This window comes from Mobula birostris, chromosome 1 (assembly GCF_030028105.1).
Source record: "Mobula birostris isolate sMobBir1 chromosome 1, sMobBir1.hap1, whole genome shotgun sequence".
NCBI classification, from domain to species: Eukaryota; Metazoa; Chordata; class Chondrichthyes; order Myliobatiformes; family Myliobatidae; genus Mobula; species Mobula birostris.
In genome coordinates this window covers 150,885,998-150,911,568 of record NC_092370.1, presented here as the reverse complement: position 1 = coordinate 150,911,568, position 25,571 = coordinate 150,885,998, and the positions used below count along the sequence as shown (strand labels likewise).

At 43.9% G+C, this 25,571-nt stretch overlaps 1 protein-coding gene across 5 annotated transcripts in view; it reads left to right on the top strand.

Moving 5' to 3' along the window:
* The window catches only part of LOC140200513 (tau-tubulin kinase 2-like), a 179,979-nt gene that overhangs the window by 111,880 nt on the left and 42,528 nt on the right, over positions 1-25,571 (top strand). For all 5 annotated transcript variants that reach the window (XM_072263978.1, XM_072263993.1, XM_072263971.1 and 2 more), the window contains one exon: positions 5,002-5,443. In XM_072263978.1, coding sequence (XP_072120079.1) covers positions 5,002-5,443 — 442 coding nt within the window. The remainder of the gene's footprint in view (positions 1-5,001; positions 5,444-25,571) is intronic.

Genomic DNA, 25,571 nt, shown 5'->3' with positions numbered 1-25,571 from the left:
GGGGGAGGTGGGGCCTTAGCGGAAGTTAGAGAAGTCGATGTTCATGCCATCAGGTTGGAGGCTACCCAGACGGAATATAAGGTGTTGTTCCTCCAACCTGAGTGTGGCTTCATCTTTACAGTAGAGGAGGCCGTGGATAGACATGTCAGAATGGGAATGGGATGTGGGATTAAAATGTGTGGCCACTGGGAGATCCTGCTTTCTCTGGCGGACAGAGCATAGATGTTCAGCAAAGCGGTCTCCCAGTCTGCGTCGGGTCTCGCCAATATATAAAAGGCCACATCGGGAGCACCGGACGCAGTATATCACCCCAGTCGACCATAAAGTGGTGGTCATGAGAGGCAGAGGAACGGCTCTGAGACTGCTTTGAGCTGATGGGTTCACAGGCTCATCAGAGGACCTGAATGAATACGCCACATGTGGATGAATGTGTCCCCACATGGTCATTTGGTCTTCCTCAACCAGAAGCCTGGATGAACAAAGAGATAACTAATCTGCTAAGGGATAGATCAGTGGCAACCCAGGAAAGTACAAGAGGTCCAGATATGATTTCAGGAAAGCCGTGTCATATGCAAAGTGGTAATTCAGGACTAAACTGAGTCATGGAGAGATCCTTGGCAACTGTGGCAGGGTTGAATGCCATCATCTCTTACAAAGCAAAACCCAGGTTTTACTCCCAGGTGAGCTCAACGCCTTTCATCCTCACTTTAGATGACAGAATATGAAGACACCTTCACAAACACCCACAACCCCGATGACCCTTTATCTCTGAAGCCAATGTGAGTGCATCTTTCAGGAGGGTGAATCCTGAAAGCATCAGGTCCAAGCAGTAAACCCTGACTGGGTACTGAAAGCTGTGCTAATCTGCTACTGTTTACCCTGTAAACCTCAGACTTCAGACACAACATTGAGTCATGTGCTCAATTCTGGTCGCCTCACAGCAGGAAGGATGTGGAACCTATAGAAAGTGTGCAGAGGTGATTTACAAGGATGTTGCCTGGATTGGGGAGCATGCCTTATAGGTTGAGTGAACTCGGCCTTTTCTCCTTGGAGTGACGGAGGATGAGAGGGGACCTGATAGAGGTGTTCAAGAGGCATTGATTGTATGGATAGTCAGAGGCTTTTCCTCAGGGCTGAAACGGCTAGCATGAGAGGGCATAGCCTTAAGGTGCTTGGTAGTAGGTACAGAGGAGATGTCAGGGCTAAGTTTTTTATGCAGAGAGTGGTGAGTGCGTGAAATGCACTGCCAGCGGTGGTGGTGGAGGTGGAAATGATAGGGTCTTTTAAGAGACTCCTGGATGGCTACATGGAGCTTAGAAAAATAGAGGGCTATGGGTAAAGCCTAGGTAGTTCTAAGGTAGGGACATGTCCAGCACAGCTTTGTGGGCAGAAGGGCCTGTATTGTGCTGTAGGTTTTCTATATTTATGTTTCTTTGTCATCTGCAGAAATTCTCTGATGACTCAGCAATAGTTGGGTGTATAAAGGGAGGACATGAGGATAAATACAGGGCCCTGGTGGAGGACTTTGTCAAGTGGTGCAAGCGGAATCATCTACAGCTTAACATCAGTAAGGCAAAGAAGGTGGTAATGGATTTTAGGAAGTCTAAGCTTGCACTGTTTCCTGTTACTATTGATGGTGAGGACTTGGAGGTGGTGAGGACCTACAAATACCTGGGGGTATACCTGGATGACAGAGGCTATGTACAAGAAGGGCCAGAGTCACCTCTACTTCCTGAGGAAACTGAGGCACTTTGGAGTATGCAGGCCTCCCCTTCACATGTTCTACCAGTCTGTTGTCACCAGTACAATCTTCTTTGTGGTGGTGTGCTGGGGCAATAGCATCAACATGGGTGATGCCAACAGGCTTAGTAAACTGATTAGAAAGGATGGCTCTGTTATAGGAGTCAAACTGGACACGCTGGACACTGTAATAGAACAAAGGACCCTATGGAAAATCCTGGCAATTCTGGACAGAGTTTCTCACTCTCTGTATGCCACCTTGGCTGAACAGAGGAGCACTTTCTGTAATTGACTAATACAACTGCGCTGCTCCAAAGAGCGCTATTTGAGGTCATTCTTACCCTCGGCCATTAGGCTCTATAATGAGTCAACCTATAGCCAGGGAACTGATGACCCCCCCCCCCCCTTCTGTTAGACTGAGGTAACTTACCTTTTATTCTTTCTTACTTTTAATATTTGTATATTTGTGCAGTTGTAATGCTACTGTGACACTGTAATTTCGTTTGGGATCAATAAAGTATCTATGTATCTGCCTAGCTTGGGTGTTTCAAACACCTTCAGCCTCTTGCTTTGGCAGTCTGAGGTACGCGAGAAGAACTTCAAAACCTGCCCCTATGACCAGTAGCATTTATATCCACCATAATAAAGCGTCTGGAGAGTTTAGTCATGAAGTACATCAACTCCTGCCTGAAGAACAACCTGGATCCGCTCCAATTTGCTTACGATCACAACATGTCAACAGTGGATGCCACTTCATTGGCTCTTTATTCAGCTCTGGAACACCTAAACAATGAAACATATATGAGGATACTCTTCATTGACTGCAGCTCAACATTCAGTGCTATCATCCCCTCAAAACTCATCACTAAACTTCAAGACCTGGTGGGACACAGTACCTCCCTGTGCAACTAGATCTTGATTTCCTCACTGGCAGCCCCTGTTAGTGCTGATTGGCAACAAGATCTCCATACTCACCATCTACACAGGTGCACTGCACCACAAGGCTGTGTGCTTAGCCCCTTCTCTACTCAGTTTATACTGATTGTTCAAAGTACAAAATATGTATACTTTATACATCCTTGAGATTTGCCTCTTTACGGGCAGCCACAAAACAAAGAAACCCAATAGAACCCTTTTTTAAAAAAGACTATCAAACAGTCAACAGGAAAAAAAGCAAATCATGCAAACAGTAAAAGTAAGCAAATAACATTCAGAACTGATGTTCTTGAAAGTAAGTCTACAGCCACAAAGCAAGTCATCACTGATTGTGTGGCCAGTACAGCTCCATACCAAATTTAAGTTTGCTGATAATGCCACTAAAACAAAGGTGATAATGATTTATTGTATAGAAGGGAAATGAAAATCTGGGTGAGTGGTGCCACAACAACAACCTCTGACTCAATGTCAATGAAACCAAAGAGCTAATTATCGACTAGAGGAGGAAGAAACCAGAGGCCCATGAGCCAGACCTCTTTAAGGGAAGCGGAAGTGGAGAGCGTCAGTGGCTTTAAAATCTTTGGCATTAACATGTCAGGGATCTGTCCTGGGGCCAGCACATACGTGCCAATGCAGTGGAGGCACACCAACATCCCTACTTTATTAGAAGTTTGCATCGATTTGGCATATCACCAAAACCTTTGACTAACTGCTATAGATGCACAGCGGTGAGTATCCTAGCTATTTGCATCACAGCCTTGTATGGAAACACCAATGCCCAGGAATAAAAAAGGATAGAAAAAGTGGAGATGAAGCCTTTCTCATAACTGAGTATATTTACATAAAGCACTTTGCATAGAGAAATGCAAATGATCTGTAGTATGTCAGAATGAGTACTCACGTCTTCTAAATATTCTGTTGCCTGTGACTCGCTCTCCCTTTTTCTCCCCTTCCAAATAAAAAAAATCCAATAGAACATAGAATAATGTAGCATAGCAGCAGGTTCAGAGTTGGTTGTGGATTACAGGAGGATCAGAGACAGGCTAGCCCCTATTGACATCAATGGTTGAGAGGGTGAGTAATTTCAAGTTCCTTGGGGGGGTGTGTGTGTATATATTTATTACTAAACATTTATTAGATTGCATATCTGACTATACACATGTACAATTACGTATACATTCTTAGTGTTTGGGCAATATCCTCCCACATTTCTCTTCCTTATTGCTTGTACAAAGTGACAGGGACGTAACATAAAGGTTTTTCACTGCCTCATGAGATGGATGTAAGAAGTAAAATTCTAATTCTAATTTAGCCCAAATGTTGTGCTGGTCATAGTGCCAATCTAAACTAATTCCCTCTGCCTTACATATGGTCTTCATCCCTCCATTCCCTGTCTGTTCATGTGACTAAGTCCCTCTTAAACATTGTTATTGCCTGGCAGAACCTTCCAGGCACCTACCACTCACTGTGTTATATGCATCTCCTATAAACTTTCCTCCTTTCACATTGAACCAAATCACCCTGGTATTTGACATTTATACCCTGGAGGGAAAACACTGAGTCCCTCCCTCCAATTGTATGTGCCTCCCTAATTTTATATACTCTTTGGATTTTACGATCCTTCATACTCCATTTCAACAGTTCATTAGTAGCTTTTTTCAGTAATATAAAATATTATGTAAAATTGGACATCTGATTCTTTCTTAACCTAAAATTGTACAAGTGTTTAATCTCTATAGATTGGCATGCTCAGATACTTAATAAGTATTACATTTCAATATTACAATTTAATTTATGTGTTTGATTATGAATATGGGATATTGCGATTGTAAGTGTGACTTAAATATAATGTATTTGGTACTATTCTATTTTTTTGATTCATAATATATATCTTCATGTACTCCGTGTTCTTCTATGTGGAAATTAATTAAAAAATATTGAAACATAAGTTAATCATTTATATTAAGCAGTAATTTGCGTTGTTTTCTCCGGAGCTGCAATGTCATGATGAATATGCTTTTTGTTCATCTTGTTCTCGTATAACATTTGGGTTTTAAGCAAAGACCTGTGAGCATCTTTTTGAAAACAATACACTATGTTGTTATAGTATGGATGATTATAATAGGGAATATTGATGCATTAAAGGGCACATGGTCCAACACAGCCAATGCAGATGAAATGTCTTTGCAGTATGGATATACCATTTAGGGGTTAATCAACTAACTAAATCAAAGGATTCATTGATCCTGAATTCTACACTAAGTTGTTCAGATGATATAATTGAGTAGTAAGTCTGCATAACTTTTAACGTTCTTTCATGTCCAGCTCCACAAAGGCCAAGGAAGACTTACTGAAGGATGTTGCAGCTTCTCAGCCTCGGAAGGTCTCTGCTATAGTTCGTACTGACAGAGTTTGGCACTTTGATGAAGAATACCTTCCAGACAGTACAAAGCCAGTCTCTTTGGGTACTCCTGAACGGGGGGATGGTGTTGTTAGCAATGGCTTTGTAGCTCTCAATTTAAGCTCCTGCAGGCAGGAGGTTGACTCTAAGGAGTGGGTCATTGTGGACAAGGAACGTGACCTCCAGGATTTCAGAACAGAGGAACGCCAGAGCCAGAAATTAACTAGTCCAACTGGACGAACAGATGATGAGGAGCCAGAAGTCCTTGCAGATGATTCTCCTCAGGTTGAAGGATTACAGTTGGTCAAAACTATTTCAAGCAAAAGCATGGAATGTCCAAGGTCACCAGAAGCAAGGAGAGAGCAGGTACCAGTGCTTCTGTAACTATTAAATTGTATAATTTAATAGAGGACAGACAGTTAATAAAGTTAATTTACTGAAAATGCAGAATTGCATGCACCCCAAGTAAGGGAATTTGTTTTAATGCTTTTTGTTTTGAAGTGCAGTTTGAAATGATTGATACTAATTTGCCCATCACATCTGTCTTTGTCTGTGCCATTTGTGTCTATAAGTGTCATTTAACAGCACCAAATTTGTATCTGCTTTTGTCAGATTCTTTACTGTCTTGCTAGAGGCTTAAAATTAAACTTGTGTCCAAAATGGTTGTAATTGTAAGCCAGCACTCAAATATTTCATTAGTGGGTGCTTGTGGGGTAGCGTAGCTGTAGATATAGTGAGATACTGATATCTGCAGTATCTCACTATTTGGCTGAGTTATTGTCAGATATCACTGTGTGACATCAGTTTGAAGGCTGATTACTTTGCCTAGGAGAAATTCCCATTAGAAAAGAAATAATGTGACCATTGGGTTTTTTAATGGCATTTCTGTTGACCCGGCTGGTGACGTAGTGGCATCAGCGTCAGACTTCGGGTCGAAAGGTCCTGAGTTCGAATCCAGCCGGCTCCCCTGCATGTTTTCCATCCGTGCTGGGTTACAAGCTGGTGATCTCTTTGGAAACTCACCCGGCAGAAGGCAATGGCAAACCACTGCTGTAACTTGCCTCGTACGCGGTTCCCCACTACGTCAGAGAGACGTGGAGGGAAATCATCCGCTAACCGGAGAAACTCCGGATGCGGCGTACCTTTCCTTTCCTTCTGTTGAGTATATATTAAGAATTAACATTGGAATTGGCCATTGATTGTCACCTGTGTCATTGCACTGAGGAAGAATGGAGAAGTAGAAAGGTGGGCCGGAGAACTCTGATTTTTTCGTAAGGCCTGTATGTATTTCCATTTTTTAGCAGAATAATTTGGACTGTTTTAAGGATCAAGCACCAAGGATTAATTTTACTCACCTTGTACATTTATATGTATTAGGAATTTGCTGTGGTGTATTGGTGCAACATACAACTAAAAACAATGTTCAATGATTAGAAAGAGTAAAGAATTATATAAAGATAAGTTAGAGGTTAAAATATGGATATGGAATAAAATGTGCGTAAATACCAGCATGTGTTTAAAATATAAACAGCATCATGAACAGTGGTTTAAAGTATCTACAGTGCATTGTGATGATTCAAATAATAGAGAGGGATGGGGTGGGTAACTAGAATGGATTAACTGCCTTGGGGGTAGAAACTTTTAAGACAGCATGAAGTTTTTGTTTTAATAGCCCTATCCAGAAAGGCCATTAAATTGCTTTCCAGTGGGGAGCTTTATAGGCAGTTTGCAGGGTACGTAGTGTCTGCAATCACTTTGTCTGCCTGGTTCTTTGTCCTGGAGACCTACAAATCCTGCACTGATGGTAGACTGCAGCCGGTGATTTTTTTCTGCAGACGTGACAGTTTGTATAATGTGACAGACGGTAATGGCTGCGCTAAATAAGACAGTAGTGGATACTCTGTATGGTGGCAGTGTGGAGTTGCATCAGTATGTTCTGGGGAAGATGGAATTTAACCAACTGCATCCTCTGCTGAGCCTTTTTGTTCATGAGGGAGATGTGGTTCTCCCACATGATGCGCAGGAAGTTGAATGTTGTAACCAGTTGCTTATGATGAGCGGGTGGAGAGGAGACACATTTTTTCTGAAGATGATTCAGCTCCAAGTTGTTGTGATTGCACCAGGGCGCCAGCTTGGTTACTTCTTGGTGGTACTTGGATTTGTCACCTCTGGTGATTAGTCCTGTGACAGGGGTGTCAACTACAAACTTCATCAGTTTAACTGATGGATCACTGGAGGTGTAGAGAGAAAATAGAAGAGGGGAGAGAACATACCAGTGCTAACCGAATGGGATGTGGAGATGTGCTTGCCTAGACCCACGTATTGCCTCCTACCAGAGAGGAAGTTTGTGTTCCACCTGCAGATGGGACCTGGTAAGTCAAGACTGAAGAGTTTCTGTTGCAAAAGCTCAGGGATGAGATCGACCAAGAGAATCCTGACATATGTACCGTGGGACATGGGAGTTGAGGTGCTGTAGTATGAAGTCCTGATGTTAACTGCATCATCTATAGATCTATTGGCTCTGTCGGCAAACTGCAGCAGATCTTGGAAATTTTGACCAACCTGTCAGAAGTCTTTATTATGACTGATGTGAGTGCAATTGGCGTGTAGTCATTCTGTTCAGTGATCTTTGAATTTTGGGGGACTAGGATAACAACATGCTGGAACAGTGCATAGTTTAAAAGACTGATTGAAAATGTCTGTGAAGAATGACAGTGGTCAGCTGGTTAGCAGAATGTTTAAGCATTGGCAGGGAGACAGAGTCAGGGTTAGCAGCCGCCTTGACATTGCACCTCCTTCGGTACATCTCCTCCATCACCTCCATTCAGGGCCCCAAACAGTCCTTCCAGGTGAGGCAACACTTCACCTGTGAATCAGCTGGGATCATCTATCATGTCTGGTGCTCCCAATGCAGCCTCTCTACATTGGTGAGACCCGTCATAAATTGAGGATCTGCTTCATCGAGCACCTCTGGACCATCTGTCACAAGCAGAACTTCCTGGTGGCCAACCATTTTAATTCCAATTCCCATTCCGGTTTCAACATGTCAATTCATTGCCTCCTCTTGTGCCAAGATGAGGCCAGCCTCGAGGTAGAAGAGCAAACCTTGTATTCTGTCTGGGTACCCTTCAGCCTGATGACATGAATATCAATTTGACCTTCCGGTTAAAAAAAAAGCACTCCCCCCCCCCCCCCCCACTCTCCCCACTCATTCCCCATTCTGACCTTTTACCTCTTCTCCCCTGCCTATTATTTCCCCTTGGGTCCCTCCTCCTCCCCTTTCTCCTATGGTCCACTCTCCTATCAGATTCCTTCTTCTCCAGCCCTTGATCTTTCCCATCCACCTGGCTTCACCTATACCCTTACAGTTAGCCTCCTTTCCCTCCCCCAACCTTTTTATTCTGGCGTCTTCCCCCTTCCTTCTCAGACTTGAAGAAGGATCACTGTTTTCAGTTTTTGCATGAAAGTAGCGATGAGCAAGGTCATAGCATGGTCATAATGTCCAAGGAGGACACAGGAATTGGCATTGTAGGCATTTTAATAGGGCTGTAGCAATTGCCCAGAATGTTACCTTCTCTAGTTGAACATTTAACGTGTTAGTGAAGTGTGTCAGTGATGGACTTAGCTTTAATGACTATCCATCTATCTCTTCCTCCCACAAAAGGCCCTTCGAGCTGTGCTGCCCAGCAACTCCAGTGATTAAATCCTAGCCAAATCATGGGATAAGATAGATACTTTATTGATCCCAAAGGAAATTACAGTGTCTCAGTAGTATTACAAGTGCACAGATATACAAATATCAGAAGTTAGAAAGAATAAAAACTTAATAAAAAAAAAGTTACCTCAGACAGTCTAACAGGAGGGGGTCATCACTTCCTCAGCTACAGGTTGACTCATTATAGAACCTAATGGCCGAGGGTAAGAATGACCTCACATAGTGCTCTTTGGAGCAGCACAATTGTCTTAGTCTATTACTGAAAGTGCTCCTCTGTTCAGCCAAGGTGGCAAGCAGAGGGTGAGAAACATTATCCAGAAATGCCAGGATTTTCCATAGGGTTCTTTGTTCTACCACAACCTCTAGTGTGACCAATTTGACTCCTATAACAGAGCCAGCCTTTCTAATTAGTTTATTGAGCCTATTGGCATCACCCATGTTGATACCATTGCCCCAGCACACCACTGCATAGAAGATTGTACTTGCGACAACAGACTGGTAGAATATTTACATGATCAATTAAGCTTACTAGCCAGTATGTCTTTGGACTGTGGGAGGAAACTGGAGCTCCTGGAGGAAACCCATGTGCACACAGGAAGGAACGTACGAACTTGCTTGCAGAGGACAGTGGAATTGAACTCCGAACGCTGATGCCTCAAGCTGTTATGGTGTTGCGCTAATGGCTACACCACCGTGGTGCCTCTATTGATGAATCTTCAAGTACATTATCAAAGTATACAACCTTGAGATTCATCTTCTTACAGGCAGCCACAAAACAAAGGAAACCCCAAAAGAAAATCTGCAGATGCTGGAAATCCAAGCAACACACACAAAATGCTGGAGGAACACAGCAGGCCAGGCAGCATCTATGGGAAAAAAGGTACAGTCAACATTTTGGGCTGAGACCCCAAAAGAACCCACTAAAAAACCGAAGACTGTCAAACACCCAAAGTGCAAAGAAAAGGAAAAAAAACAAGTCGTGGAAAACAATAAAAGAAGCAAATAGCTTTCAAACTGAAGTTTTACGAAAGACACAAAGCCAGGCATCTCTGCATCCAGATCTGCCATGCCACAGCCTCAATTCAGTGCAGAGCTGAGTAAACATCGCGCAGCAGAACTGACCTTGCCTCACCTCTAGTTCCAACACCCTGACCTTTTCGATCTGGCCTGGCGCCGAATTCGTGCAGACATTGGGTTGTTCCTCGCTCTCTGACTGCCCTAGGGCCTGAACCCTGCCGCCACAATTTGGCACATACCCAACCTTTCCAATTCAGCTTAAATTGATCAGACTTAAAGACTTTCCTCGCGCTCAGTGGGTGTCACGACTCTGCTCCGACTACGCCTCCACCTTCACTTGCCTTGACCATGCCTTCCCCGTGCCTGCACTTCCACCACTGCTCACCTCTGCTTTCCTTCGCCATTTCTTGCCTGCAACTGCACCTCTGCCTCAGCTCACCTCTCCCTTGTTAACATTGATTGTTATTAATGAAGTGTTACTAATAAGGTATTTAGTAGTTTTCTTTTGTTTTTTTGCCCCAGTAAATAGTTATTGGGTATCGTGAGTGCCATCTTAAAGTGGAATCTTGGCTATATTAATGACTGTTTGAATTCTATATTAATTTCTTTGTGCTGCTTCTTGAATTTTTATATGGTAAGTACTGTTTTTTCCCAAATAAAATTAGTATTTGTCATAAAAATTCAAGAAACAGCAGGAGAAACATCACAGCAGAGCTACAGTCATAAACTCAAGGTTTTCTCTGATTTTATAATGAGAGTCAAGCATTTCTATTTGGACATGTCAAAATTGCATAGTAGTCTAAACGGTAGTACAATACTAACATCGACAAAATGTGTTTGAACTGCACTTGTTTACTACTTTCTCCCCCATTAGTAACCAGCCTCAAGTCTTTTTTTCTGATTTAATCACTGTCTGAATTTCTATCTGTCCAGGGATTCCTGGGCATTCAAAATTGAGAAGTCCACTGGTGCCCTAAATTATAAATCTTCATGACCACTCAAAATGTCCTGCTGAAGGATTTTGGCCTGAAACGTTGACTGTACTCTTTTCCTAGATGCTGCCTGGCCTGCTGAGTTCCTGCAGCATTTTGAGTGTGTGTTGCTCGCATTTCCAGCATCTGCAGATTTTCTCTTGTGTGACTCAAAGTAACTTTTGTTTTTATTACTCTTCATTCTTATTTCATTAACCTTGATTTCATTTAACCAAATGCTAGCAACCAATACAGTGTTGCCAATCCCTATTTGTCATAAGGAGGTGGCTGGGAATGGACCCAAGTGAAAGACACAGACACTGAAGTACTAGGGACAAGACTAGGATACAGAGTGAGGGCTAGGACTTGGACACAAAAACCAGGAACCTGGAGTAGGACTGGACAAGAGAGCTAGGAGCCTGGGTTTGGACTCCGAGATAGGACAAGGACCCTGGGTCTTGCCTCTGGCTCGGACCCCAGAACTAGGCAAGGACATGACTTGGCTGGCAGGCAGGACGAGGCTGGAGTCTTCAGACTTGGGGCGAGGCTGGAGACCTGAGGCTTGAGGTCTTGAAGCTTGGCTTGGGGCGAGGCTCGAGGCTTGGGATCTTGAAGCTCCTCCTGGACAGGGCGCGGATCTCCACCCAACGGAGGCAAGAGACAGGAAGGGACAGAACCAACCACAGGTAATGGCAAGACGGCCTGGCTTACCCAGCGGAGACAAGGGATAGGAAGGGACAGAACCAACCGTAGGTAACGGCAAGAGGGCCTGGCTTACCCGACAGAGGCAAGGGACAGGAAGGGGCAGAACCAATCGCAGGGTAACGGCAAGTCGGCCTGACTTACCTGGTGGAGGTAAGGGACAGGAAGGGAGCTAGGTACAGGGTGGCTCCAAGACAAGACTTTAGGCGAGGAGAGGCGAGAGTTACCAGCAAGACAAGGCAAGGCTTCAGGCAATGCAAGGCGAGACAAGAACTTCAGGCAAGGCGAAAGTTACCGGCAAGACAAGGCAAGGCTTCAGGCAATGCAAGGCAAGACAAGAACTTCAGGCGAGGCGAGAGTTACAGGCAAGACAAGGCGAGGAAACAGAAGGCAGGGGAAGGGATACAAGGAGTAAGGACAAGAAAAATCCAGCGGCTACGCCCTGGTCTCTGGAGGTATTTATGCAGCCAGTCCCAATGAGAATCAGCTGCCTCAATTAGTGCTCAACAGGAACAGAAACAGGATAGACAGGAAAACCTGGAGCAAGGGTCGATGGACTGGACTGTGAACCGGAATGTGGACTTCACAGACCGGACCATGTCACTATTAGTTATTGGGATACATAAAGACAATGAAACTGCACATTGAAAAGAAGGCAATCAAAGGTCCATTGTTTTCATTGTGAATAAAATATCCAGCAGCTTTGTGATAAGTGCTCCTTCTTGTATGACTTGTTGCAGCTGCTTCTTTCCTTGCCATTTCCATCAGACCTGCAGAGGTTCATTTGCCAGTAGGTTCTTTCCATATATGAAGTTGCTATCACTTTACATTCTCCCACCCTGCAATTCATGAATTTTATTCTCTCAATAGAGAACTTTTTAAATTCTTATTTTAGTCTGCATCTCTCATTCTTTAGTAGCCTGTGTTTCTATCATTTCTGGCTTCTTTCCCTCCTGTTATCTGACAGTCAGATTTACAGCCATCCAGGATCTGGGAAGTTATCTTCTGCACCACCTCTTAAACACTAATTAATTAAAACTTTTGTCAGCCTTTTGGAAACCTATTCTAGCATCTCTTTTACTATGTGAACTCCTTAGATACTTTGCATATTAAAGAAACTGTGTAAATGCATAATTTAATATTTTTCTTTGAGTTAACCCAATTTATTGAAATAAGGTTGACTGATATGGTTCAGAATTCAAAGTAAATTTCTTATCAAGTTACATGTATGTCACCATATACAAACTTGAGATTCTGCATTTTCTTGCAGGCAATCACAGTAAATACAAGAAACACAATAGAATTAAAGGACCACACCCAACGGAACAGACAAACAACCAAAGTACAAAAGGCAACATAAATACAAAAAACTGATTGTAATAATTCACTTGTTTGATATGTGCCATGTCATATAACGAGGGTGATTGTGATCTTTTCGTGACCATGATTGTCCTTGGCAAATTTTTCTGCAGAAATGGTTTGCTGTTGCCTTCTTCAGGGTGACCCCAGTCATTATCAATACTCTTCAGAGGTTGTCTGCATGGTGTTGGTGGTGGCATAACCAGCTGCTCCCATGGCTTCATGTTACCTGATTTTGGGGTGGGGGGGGTAGGGTGGGTGTTGCTGAGCAGGTGTTATGTCTTGCCCAAGGGTGACCTGCAGCCTAGCAGAGAAAAGGATCGTCTTGTGTACCCCCTTTGGTAGAGACCTGTCTCCACCCCGCCACCCATAATAATAATAATAATAATTAATAAATAAGCAATAAATACCAAGAACATGAGATGAAGAATCCTTGAAAGTGATCCCATAGGTTGTGAGAACAGTTCAGTGACGGAATGAATAAAGTTATCCCTTCTGGTTCTAGAATCTGGTGGTTGAGGGGTAATAGCCAGTTGTGCAAAATTATAATCATCCTTGGAGTATTCATGTTAAATTTGTCAAATTGACATATTAACTTGAGATGTTTGAATAAGGTGATAAATAAGCCATGGGAAGAATTATATTAAGTGCATTACCATAATAAAAGGTCTTGCTTGATTGATAGCAAGATCATCTGCTGTGAAAGCATTACCTAGTCATATTAAGGTGAAAATATTACTATTGAGTAGTACAGAGAACCATAGCTGCTTAATTGGGTTAACTATAATTGGGTGCTTCTAGCAATTCAGAGCCTTTCCTCCATTTGGTGACTTGACCTTCATTGTCAAGGAGGGGGTTGATAAAAGTTGAAAGATGAGAAAATGGGCAAAAAAATCAATGCAAGCTGATTGGATTCAACCTGAGAATGTATAAAGGGTACTAGGTAAATAGTGTTACAGAAACATTAACTGAAAATTTATGGAGAGATTTTCTTCAAAATGGAGAGGGAAATCTTAAATATCAATGTGCTTTCCTTGCATTGAACATTTATTAATAAACCTGGAGCCAGAGAGCAGGGGACAAACTACTTCGACAATTGTCCTCCGTGCTTTTACAATGTAGACATTTCCAGCAAAGTTTTTAAAAATTAAAAATCATTGTACATTTTCCTTCTGTACCGAATTGTTCAAAAGTATTATTTAACCAGACAAGAGGCCCTCTGTTGACCATGGATGTTGCATTCTAGCTGTCATAGCACCACCAGTCAATATGCAAGCCAGGGCGGTACGATATGGAGAGCAAGCTGTTGTTCATGCAGCAGACCGCCCCACTCCACACAGCTGATGGATCCAAGGGTACGGCAGAAACTGATACAGTTTGGAACCAGCTGTGTCGCAGGAGTTGCCTGTCAGCTTTGAACTCAACTTAGGGACTCCTGCTCCAGATTTTTCCCTTGAGGTTTACTTCCAAAGCCTTTCCCATGTGTGGGTTTAAGGCAGCGGAAGTTTAAGATCAGAGTTTTCCTTCTAGATGAGCTGTCAACCATGGCTGATGAGCAACTGGTTTTAAGGTGCCAGTCACCTGCTTTTGCCCCTTCCCCTATAGATAAAAACAGTTCCACTGGGTTTAGTAGGTTGGCCACACATGAAGGCCAGAAGCTGGATTTAGTTGTCAGAGCCTATTGGAGATGCATGCTCTTGGAAGCTTTTAATAGGTAGTGGGAACTCATCCCCACTACTTTACCACCCCAGCTACGACACTCTTAAGGAACCTTAGCCAGACAAGCTCCTGCTTAAATAAGCACATTTTGCCTCAGATTTCTTAGTGATTGCCAGGCTTTAACACTACCTGTCAGAAAACTGGTGCCTCCAGTCTTTAAGTCACACCATAAACTATCTCTTTCTCGCTGGCCTTCGTCTGAAGCTGAAGCCCCACCTTCTAACTCTGATTCCTCTTGTTTTTTTTCTCCAGTCTTGTCGAAGGGTCTTGGCCCAAAACATCGACTGTACTCTCTTCCATAGATGCTGCCTGGCCTGCTGAGTTCTTCCAGCATTGTGTGGCTTGGATTTCCAGCAACTGGAGATTTTCTCTTGTTCAAGTTGTTTTAAGTGTTTTATTTGACCTTGCAGTGGGCTGGCACACTTTGAGCTGTTGCATCAAAGTGCTAATGTCCTGGATTTGTTCTGTTCTTGGATACGTTGAACATTCTCCCTGATGAAGGGTCTCAGCTCAAAGCATCAGCTATGCATTTCCCTCCATAAATGATGCCTGACCTGCTGAGTTCCTCCAGCGTTTTGTGTGTGTTTCTCAATTTCCAGCATTTTCAGATTCTCATGCGTCCCTGATTTCCTGTAGTTTTCTTCTACTTTCCAAAGACAGGTAGGTTAATTGGTCATTGTAAATTGTCCCTAGTGTGTAGGTGAGGAATAGAATCTGGGGGAATTTTGATAGGGTGTGGAAATGTGGGATGAGTGGAAGTGGGTGATTGAAGGTTGTTGGTGGCAGAAAGCTCTGGTTCCTAGTTGTATGACTCTGATGTTGATCTTTTCAGCAATGACAATTGTGCTTTTGGTTACCTGTCACTCTGGACCTGTTTCTCTATTCTTCTTCACCTCACTATCCCTTTCTACCACTTTTAAGATGCTCCTTAAAACTTCACTCTTAAGTTTATATAACAAAAGGAGACCATTCAGCACATTGTGTCCATTTTAGCTTTAAACAGATTGATCTAGATCACTCTTACTTCCTATCTGTCAGTCCATAGCTTTAGAGGTTGGTGCTCTTCATGTGCTTCTAGACACATTTAAACTTGTGGATTGCTGCCTCCACTGTCCTTTCAAGTAATGAGTTCCAGATTCTCATTGCTCTTTGTGTAATAGAGCTTTTCTTCAATTCCTTTCTCTTTATTCTTTGCTTCAATTAATTTAAATCTATGTCTCATGATTGTCAACCTTTGTGCCAAGGGAAATATTCACCTCAAATTTAAGCACCTTACTTTAAACAACCTTAATTTTCTTTATTCCTTAAATACAGCCGCACCTTCAATATTAGATCCTCATGAATATAACTCTCCAGAGCCCAGCAACATCTACATAAGTCTCCTACACGTTCTTTTATCTTGCCATATCTTTCCTCCAGTGTGTGACCAAAGCTGTAGGCACTGTACAATTCATGGCCTATTAACATTGGCTTAACTAGTACTGTTCTATTTTCTGCTTGAGCCAGCAGAACCAAGTATCTCTTGTGCCTTTTTCATGATTTGTGGATATCCACTACACAATCCCTTTGTTGTCTACACTACTTTTTATCCTCCTGTCTATCGTCTATTCCCTTGTTTCACTGACCCCAATTCATTACTTTGAACATTTCTGGATTAAATTCTGGATTATATGTGTGCCTATTTAACTAGTACAATACATTATAGACTTGCCTGAATTAACCATTCTCAATGAAGACTAGTGCCAAATAAGGCCTCCACCCCTTTTCCAACTTAGTGCCTCCAAAAATATTGCCACAAGCGTGGAGCAGGAACAGCTTCAAAGACCATGGGAACCTATTCCAGACCTGAACCTGAGTGGTCAAGTTGCAGAATGCAGGTGACACATTGTGTTTGCAAGTACTCAGATGCCGAGCTCAAAACCACTGGTTCTGCTTTCACTGAAGCGTATATGAGAATGAGTCTTGCACTCAAAATTACAAGAGGAAGGGCAGTGACCAACATGTATACTGGAAATATATATTGAAAGTATCCTTTGATGAAGGCATCATCAATGAAGAAATTCATGGCCTTCAATATGCCAGAACTGCGTTTGGTTGATTGAAGAAAAAATTCAAAGCACATTTATTATTAAAGAATGTTTAAATTATACACCTTGAAACTTGTCTGCTTACAGACAGTTACAAAACAAGAAACCTGAAAAACCCAATTTAAAAAAGACTAAAAACCACAGTGCAAAGAAAGAGAGAGGGTTTAAAAAAAACTTACCATGCAAGCCAACAGCATCCTGAACCAGACTGAGTCCCAGATCTGCTCCTGGAGCGGCTGGAGTAGGCTCAAGCCAATTGCTCGGTCCCCAGTTCATCACATCAGCGGGGCCGAAGTGCACAGCAGCCAGATCAGTTCACAGCCTTGGCACTGCGGAGAAAGGAATAAACATTCACGGGAGATCAAGCAAAATCAGCCCAAGCCGAGCCTCCATTCCCGACACTCAGGCTTTCCAGTCTATCTGGAGAGTATTTGAATATTAAGACCTCAAATCTTGCACAGAGCATGTGGCCTACGAGACGGGAGAGATCCCTGCTCTCTGCTGTTCTCCACGGACAGGGATTACCTGCAGCAGTTATCTAAGGTCATTGGAAAAACTGTCACCCAAGCATCTTGCAAAAATCCTTCATCTTCACTGGGACATGCAAAGGTTAGCAGCCTCTTGCAAGGCCCTATGTGCACTCTAGTTCCCAGTGTTGGTCAGAGCATGTTGTTCACAGGGCTAACACCAAAGTCCTGAAGTAGATATCCTCTTCCAAGGTCTGACAAAAGAATAGATTACTGAACAGAAAGCAGAAGACTCAAAAATGTGTGCAAAATTTCTTTGTTGAAATACAACATTCCCACCAATGGAGTGGGTAGACTAAAGTGGATCGTTTTCTCGGGTACATGGAGGCTGAGAGGAGACCTGATTGAATGATGATAGAATTATGAATGACAAAGTCAGAGGGCAGATAGTCTTTTTTTTCAGGATGATAATGTCAAATACTAGAGAGCAGAGGTTTAAGTTAAGAGAGGGAAAGTTTAAAGGAGATGTACATGGAAAGTTATTTTTTACACAGAGAGTGGTAGTTGCTTTGAATGTACTCTTACGGGAGGTGGTGGGAGCAGATACAATGGCAGTGTTTTGAGAGACATTTAGACAGGTGCATGACAGGCAGGAAATTGAAGGGTATAGACAACATTTGCATCATTTTCAGCACAGTGTTTTGTGGGCCCAATGGCCTGTTCTTGTGCTGCTCTAATCTATCTTCTATGTCATTCTTGGAACCAAACATGTGAATACAGCTGAACAAAACAGTGTTCCTCCTGTGCCAAGCTGCGAAGCACAGTACCAACAGCAGGTATAGTTATGATAGTAGAAATCAATACAGTCTCAAAAAGGAATAGCCCAAGGCCCTGAGTGTCATGGCCTGTAGTTTAATGGTGTAGGGATGTTGCTCTGGAGCCACATTTCTGCAAGAACAAGCAAACAGCATTTCCTCATCGCATGCTAGTGCAGCTGCAGATGAACATAAACCAGTTTGTCTTCCACCGAGCAAACACTGGAGGGAAGCATCGATGGGAGAAGCCAGCCTACAACTCAGCACAGACTACAGCTCTCTCCCACACTGCATCTGGCATCTCCTTCCCCTGACGGTTCCACAGGTGACCCCCCCGGCCTGAGGCCTGTCCACGCAACTACCCTGCCTTCGATCTCGCCAATCAATCAGACTTGCAGGATTCTACATTACCAATGTCCAAAAGAGTCCTGCGATCACAAGAAAATCGTCCAAGACGATCATTTACACAGTTTTTTGAACAGCGCACTGCCTCTGACACCTTTCCCCTTGAGTGGTTGTAGTAGACAGCAACAAGTCCAGCTCCATTGTCATCGAGCAACTCAGCAGTGGAACAAAACTGCAGCACTAGATGTTCTCAATATCCAGCAGTGCCTTGCAATCACGCAAAAAACACAAAGGATGAGCAATTACGCCTTTGGACCCAGAGAGGTCACTGGGACCTAGCACACTGCCATCCTATGTATATGACAGAAGTACAACCCATCAGATTAAATTACCACCCATCTGCAGGGAAGGTTGCTCCTTTGCCTTGTTGTTCACCTCAGCAACTGCAGCTGAGGGATTACTACAGAACATGAGCAACGTTGGATTTGTTCCTGTAGATTGAAGGTTAGCAAATGTTACTTAATTTCTTCAGAAGGGAAGGGAGATAGAAAACAGGGAACTATCAACTCGTAACGCTCAGTTATATTGGCTCGTATATGTCTAGGGGAAATACCACCCAGCACCTGCCTCAACGCTTCCCACGGAGTCGGTTGCTGCTAGTTGGAGCTCAATCGATTCCAGACGACCACACGAACCCTGTCGACTCGCGGCTCGGGAGCGCCCGGACCCTGTCGACTCGCGGCTCGGGAGCGCCCGGACCCTGTCGACTCGCGGCTCGGGAGCGCCCGGACCCTGTCGACTCGCGGCTCGGGAGCGCCCGGACCCTGTCGACTCGCGGCTCGGGAGCGCCCGGACCCTGTCGACTCGCGGCTCGGGAGCGCCCGGACCCTGTCGACTCGCGGCTCGGGAGCGCCCGGACCCTGTCGACTCGCGGCTCGGGAGCGCCCGGACCCTGTCGACTCGCGGCTCGGGAGCGCCCGGACCCTGTCGACTCGCGGCTCGGGAGCGCCCGGACCCTGTCGACTTGCGGCTCAGGACCACCCGAAGTGATCGATTGGAGCCTCTCCGCACGTCCACCGTCCTCGCCGTCTCTCCTCCGACTCCCTGCCAAAATCCCGTCCACCGTCCTCGCCGTCTCCTCCGACTCCCGTCCACTGTCCGCCTCGTCTCTCCTCTGACTCCCTGCCAAAATCCCGTCCACTGTCCTCGCCGTCTCTCCTCCAACTCCCCGCCAAAATCCCATCCACTGTCCTCCTCGTCTCTCCTCCGACTCCCCGCCAAAATCGCGTCCACCGTCTTCACTGTCTCTCCTCTGACTCCCTGCCAAAATCCCGTCCACCGTCCTCGCCGTCTCTCCTCCGACTCCCCGCCAAAATCCCGTCCACCGTCCTCACCGTCTCTCCTCCAACTCCCCACCAAAATCCCGTCCACCGTCCTCGCCGTCTCTCCTCTGACTCCCCGCCAAAATCCCGTCCACCGTCTTCGCCGTCTCTCCTCCAACTCCCCGCTGAAATCCCGTCCACAGTCATATGATACAGCATTATATCCGAAAACAAAATGATACATGACCACCCATTGGCTAATAGCACCCTGCTATCTATAATAATCCAAGCAACTGTCTAGCCAGAGACTTTCTCAGCATTCCCCAGTATAACATAACAAAGAAGCCATTTTAAATTTAACATACGAAAAAAGAAAGGCCCCATACAAACATGTCATGCCTGACATCAGTATTTGGGGAAATGCTGGGATCTGCACTAAAGGATGTAATTTGTGTGCACAGAATCAGAATCTGGTTTAATATCAGAGTATTTGGTGAATGTCCACATGACCATGAGGAGGGCATGTAAACTTCTCACAGACAGTTCTGCTGCTGAAGATTGAACCTGGATTACTTAAATTGCGAGGCAAGAGCACAACTAGCAGTTTCAATCTTCAACGGCAGTGCTGTCTGTGTGAAGTGTACATGCCCTCCTCACGAAGGTGTTCACCAAATACTGTTTCTTCCCACATCCGAAAGGTGAGTAGATAGATACACAGCCCAGTCACTATAGATGAGCAACAATCACCATCAGCACAGGCCCATCACAAGGATGTGTGATTAGCCCCCTACTCTACTCACTTGATGCCCATGATTATGTGGCTAAGAAAATGAATTTCAACGTAGTACTGTATATGTACTTTGGTTGACTTTGAGAATAACAACATTGCAAATTCTGCCCAAGGCATAGCTGAGGAGGTTTCCCTTCTGCTCTTTGCAAAAGTTTAAAAGTTGTGTAAAATAATATTCCATATAATTTGGGAAACTTATGCAGAGACTAAATAGCCTCTATTTTTTAAAATTAGCCTTGTTTCGAGAGACTTTTTAAAAAGGTGAGTGGTGATGTCAGCAAATGAACCATTCTTTGCCCTTATAGAATAAGACTGAGAACACTCTGGCCTTGCAGGCAACAGTTAATGTTTGTGCCAGGCAATGGCCATCTCTAAAATGAGAGCCTTGACATTCAATGTCATTACTGTCACTCAGCCAGGGGCTCTCCACCCTCTCCCCCCCCCCAGGATTCATTTCGCAGCAGTTACCACAGGCAAGAAATATAACTGGGCCATCTCCAGAAACACTCTGGCTACAGAAACAGATTGCAGTATGTTGGCTAAATTGATGTCTGTCTCCACCAGTTAAATGTCAAGCCAGTTTCATGAGTGTAATAGAATACCATCTTGTGTGGATGAGCGTGCAGTTCCCAGAACATTACTAAACTGACACCCTAACCACTATCCTAAGCATTAATTCCCTTTACCATCATAATTCAGTTAGTTTTATATTGTATCCTGTAGAATGAATTGATTTGGCTGGGCTAACTTCTGGCAAGATGGAGATCTCAGAACAAGGCCAAAATTTAGTTACAAATGCTGCAGATGTTTTTCTTGATCATCTGCTGGCTCCACCACTGCTAAGAATGAGCCACCTTCTCTTGATGCTATTCATGACTGGATAAGAGCTTGAATTTGGTATGATTAGCTGGTCATGGAATTGTTTAGCTCAATCTGCAGTTTGCTGTTAAGTCTCCCTGTAGTTTCTGTCGTCGTTTCAGTTTTGATTTTGTGTGACATTGTTGCTGGATCTTGTTGCTACGCTGTTTCACAAGCTTAATGGAAGGTATAGATTGACTATGTAATATCACTTCTGTACGGTGCTGGGTGTCATATGTGATTGGATGTTCAAGATAGTAGGATGGAGTGTGAATATCCTGACTGAACTGTATTTATTTATTGAATACAGTGTGGAATAGGCCTCTCTGGCCCTTCGAGGGGTGCCACCCAGCAATCCCCTGATATAATCCTAGTCTAATCACGGACGATTAAACTACCAACTAGTAGGTCTTTGGATTGCGTGACAAAACCAGAGCATGTGGAGGAAACCCGTGCAGTCACGGGAAGAAGGTACAGACTCTATAGACAGCAATGGGAATTGAATCTTCATTACTGGTACTAAAGCATTGTGCTAACCACTACACTGTGAAATTATTTTCTGTTGCCTTACTGCTATTACGTTGGCAGGTCTGATCTGGGCTGTTTTCTTCCCTTTGTGTTGTGTGGGTGCTGATTGCTATTTACTGGTCACTTTCAGAATCAAATCCAGTGTCTCATTGGCAAATTTCTTACTTCCAGATGCGTACACTTGCTGAGGAGTAAGTGATCACTGTTGGAATGGTGTACCTTTGATACGTATTTGACATAGATCAGTTATAGGGTATAAGAATGAGCACACATCCTTATTAAAACAAAATTCTTTGTGTACTTCACAATAAGGAGGATGTAATAGCACCTGAGATGGTGCAGGGGAGATTCACTGGAATATTCTCTGACACGTTGCTTGGGTTGGACTGTTTCATTAATGAGTGGTTAGGTCTGTTTTCCCTTGAGAGGATGAGATTAAGAGGGGACATGCTTAGCCTTAGAAAATTATGAGCAGATAGGTTGCAGGAAACTTTTCCTCTTTATCAGAGGCAAGTAAAACTAGAGGATGTAGGTCAGTCTAGGATAAAAGTTAAGATATTTAGAAGGGATAGAACATAGAATAGTACAACACAGTACAGGCCCTTCAGCCCACAATGTTGTGCTGACCCTCAAACCCTGCCTCCCATATAACCCCCCACCTTAAATTCCTCCATAGACCTGTCTGGTAGTCTCTTAAATTTCACTAGCGTATCTGCCTCCACCACTGACTCAGGCAGTGTATTCCACGCACCATCCACTCTCTGAGTAAAAAACCTTCCTCTAATATCCCCCTTGAACTTCCCACCCCTTACCTTAAAGCCATGTCCTCTTGTATTGAGCAGTGGTGCCCTGGGGAAGAGGTGCTGGCTATCCACTCTATCTATTCCTCTTAATATCCTGTATACCTCTATCATGTCTCCTCTCACCCTTCTCTCCAAAAAGTAAAGCCCTAGCTCCCTTAATCTCTGATCATAATCCATACTCTCTAAACCAGGCAGCATCCTGGTAAATCTCCTCTGTACCCTTTCCAATGCTTCCACATCCTTCTTATAGTGAGGCGACCAGAACTGGACACAACTGCAAGTGTGGCCTAACCGGAGTTTTATAGAGCTGCATCATTACCACGCAACTCTTAAACTTTATCCCTCGACTTATGAAAGCTAACACCCCATAAGCTTTCTTAACTGCCCGATCTACCTGTGAGGCAACTTTCAGGGATCTGTGGACATGTACCCCCAGATCCTTCTGCTCCTCCACACTACCAAGTATCCTGCATTTACTTTGTACTCTGCCTTGGAGTTTGTCCTTCCAAAGTGTACCACCTCACACTTCTCTGGGTTGAACTCCATCTGCCACTTCTCAGCCCACTTCTGCATCCTATCAATCTGAGGAAGATTTTTTTTTCACCAATGGAGTAGCAAGTACCTGGATTTCAATGCCAAAGAGAATGGTAGAAGCAGTCACTGATGGTGTTCCAGTGTCTAGACAAGCACTTAGTGCCTAGTTTGGAAGGATTTCAAAGTTCAAAGTAAATTTATTATCAAAATATGTATACATCACCATATACAATTCTTAGATTCATTTTCTTGCAGGCATTTGCAGTACAGCAAAGAAATAAATAGACTCAATAAAAAACCTACACAAAGATTGTCTTCTTTTGCATATTAGTTGTTTGCTAAACTGCAAATACAGGAAAACAAGGCAATAATTGATACGTACATACACACATACACACATACTGAGAACGTGAGTTGTAGAGTCCTTAAAAGTGAGTCCAGAGGCTATGGAATCAGTTCAGTGTTGAGGCTATCGAGGATGGTTGAAGAGTAATATTGTACTGAACCTGGTAGTGTGAGACCTAAAACTCCTGTAACTCCTTCCCAGTGGCAGCAGTGAGAAGAGAACATAATCTGGATGGTGAAGGTCCTTGATGGATGCTGCTTTCTTGTGGCAGTGTACCTTTTTTTTAGATTATGAGGACACTCAGTCCTTGTTTATTGTCATTTAGAAATGCATGCATTAAAAAATGATACAATGTTCCTCCAGAATGATATCACGAGAAAACACAGGACAAACCAAGGCTAAAACTGACAAAACCACATAATTATAACATATAGTTACAGCAGTACAAAGCAATACCATAATTTGATAAAGAGCAGACCATGGACATGATAAAAAAAAAGTCTCAAAGTCCCGATAGAATCATCATCTCACGCAGGCGGCAGAAGGGAGAAACTCTCCCTGCCATGATCCTCCAAGCGCCACTAACTTGCCAATGCCGCACCGTTGGAAGCACCTGACCACAGCGGACTCTGAGTCAATCCAAAAACTTTGAGCCTCTGACACAGCCTTTCCGAGCACCATCCTCTGCCAAGCACTTCGACCCCGCCCCGGCCGCTGAGCAACAAGCAAAGCCGAGGACTCGGGGCCTTCCTTGGAGATTCCGGACCACACAGTAGCAGCAGCAGCGAAGCAGGCATTTCAGAAGTTTCACTAGATATTCCTCCATGCTCTCACGTCCGTTTCCATCAAATCAGGATTGTGCACGGCACCCTACTTGACAAATAACAGACATCACCACCAGAGTGGCCGCTGCGAGCTGCGTTGCGCTACCATCTTCCCTTCCCACCGTTGACCTTGTCAATGTGCTCAGTGGTAGGGAGGGCTTTTCCCATGATGAACTGAGCTGTATCCACTTCCTTTGGTAGGTATTTCTGTTCCTGGGCATTGGTGCTCCTTGGTGATGCAGCCAGTCAAGAAACTCTCCACTGTGCATCTATAGAACATTTTCAGAGTTTTAGATAACATGCCGAATCTTCATAAACTTCTAAGAAAGTAAAGGCCTTGCGGTGCCTTCTTTGTAATGGCACGTACATGCTGGTCCCAGGACAGATCTTCCGACATGATAACGCCAAGGAATTTAAAGTTGCTGACCCTTTCCTTCTCTGATCCACTGATGAGGACTGGCTCATGGATCTCCGGTTTCCACCTCCTGTAGTCAATAATCAGCTCCTTGATTTTGCTGATGTTGAGTGAGTGATGTGGCACCATTCAACCAAATTTTCAATCTCCCTTTATATCAATTCATCACCACCTGTGATTCAGCCAACAGCAGTGATGTTGTAAGCAAACTTAAGTACAACATTAAAGCTGCACTTAGCTTCACAGTTGTAAGTAGAGCAGGGGAATACGTACATGACCTTGTGGTGCACCTGTGCTGATAGTGATGTTGTTGCCAATCCAATTGACTGCAAGTGAGGATGTGGAAGTGGAATCCGGGTAAACTCACTCAGAGACCATATAAGTACAAACTCTTTATTCAAAGCCTCTGGGGCACTTCGGTTAGTCACTCAAACAGGAACAGTCTGTGACTGTTCCTGCTCGGTCCACCAACTAACTGGCAGTTCCTCTTGCAGAATAGATATAGTTGCTCAGATACCCTCAACACAGGACAGGCTGGAGCCGATCTTATCTATGTGCATGACTGCACAAAGAGACAAGGACCCTGAAACACTAACTGCCTAACTTCAAGAAGAAATATTGCTCAACATTGAATAACAAGATTAGCACATCTGTTGATCATCAGCGGTGTCTTGCAGAAAAACAGGCTTCAATGTTTAACTGACCGTAATAGCCTTTTACATAATTTATCAAGGAAATCGAGGATCCAGTTGCACAACTAGGTATTGAAGCTTGTGGCAATGATGGTGTTGAATGCTGAACTGTAGACAATGACGAGCATCCTGATGTATGCACCTTCATTGTCCAGATGTTCCAGGGATGAGTGAAGAGCCAGTGA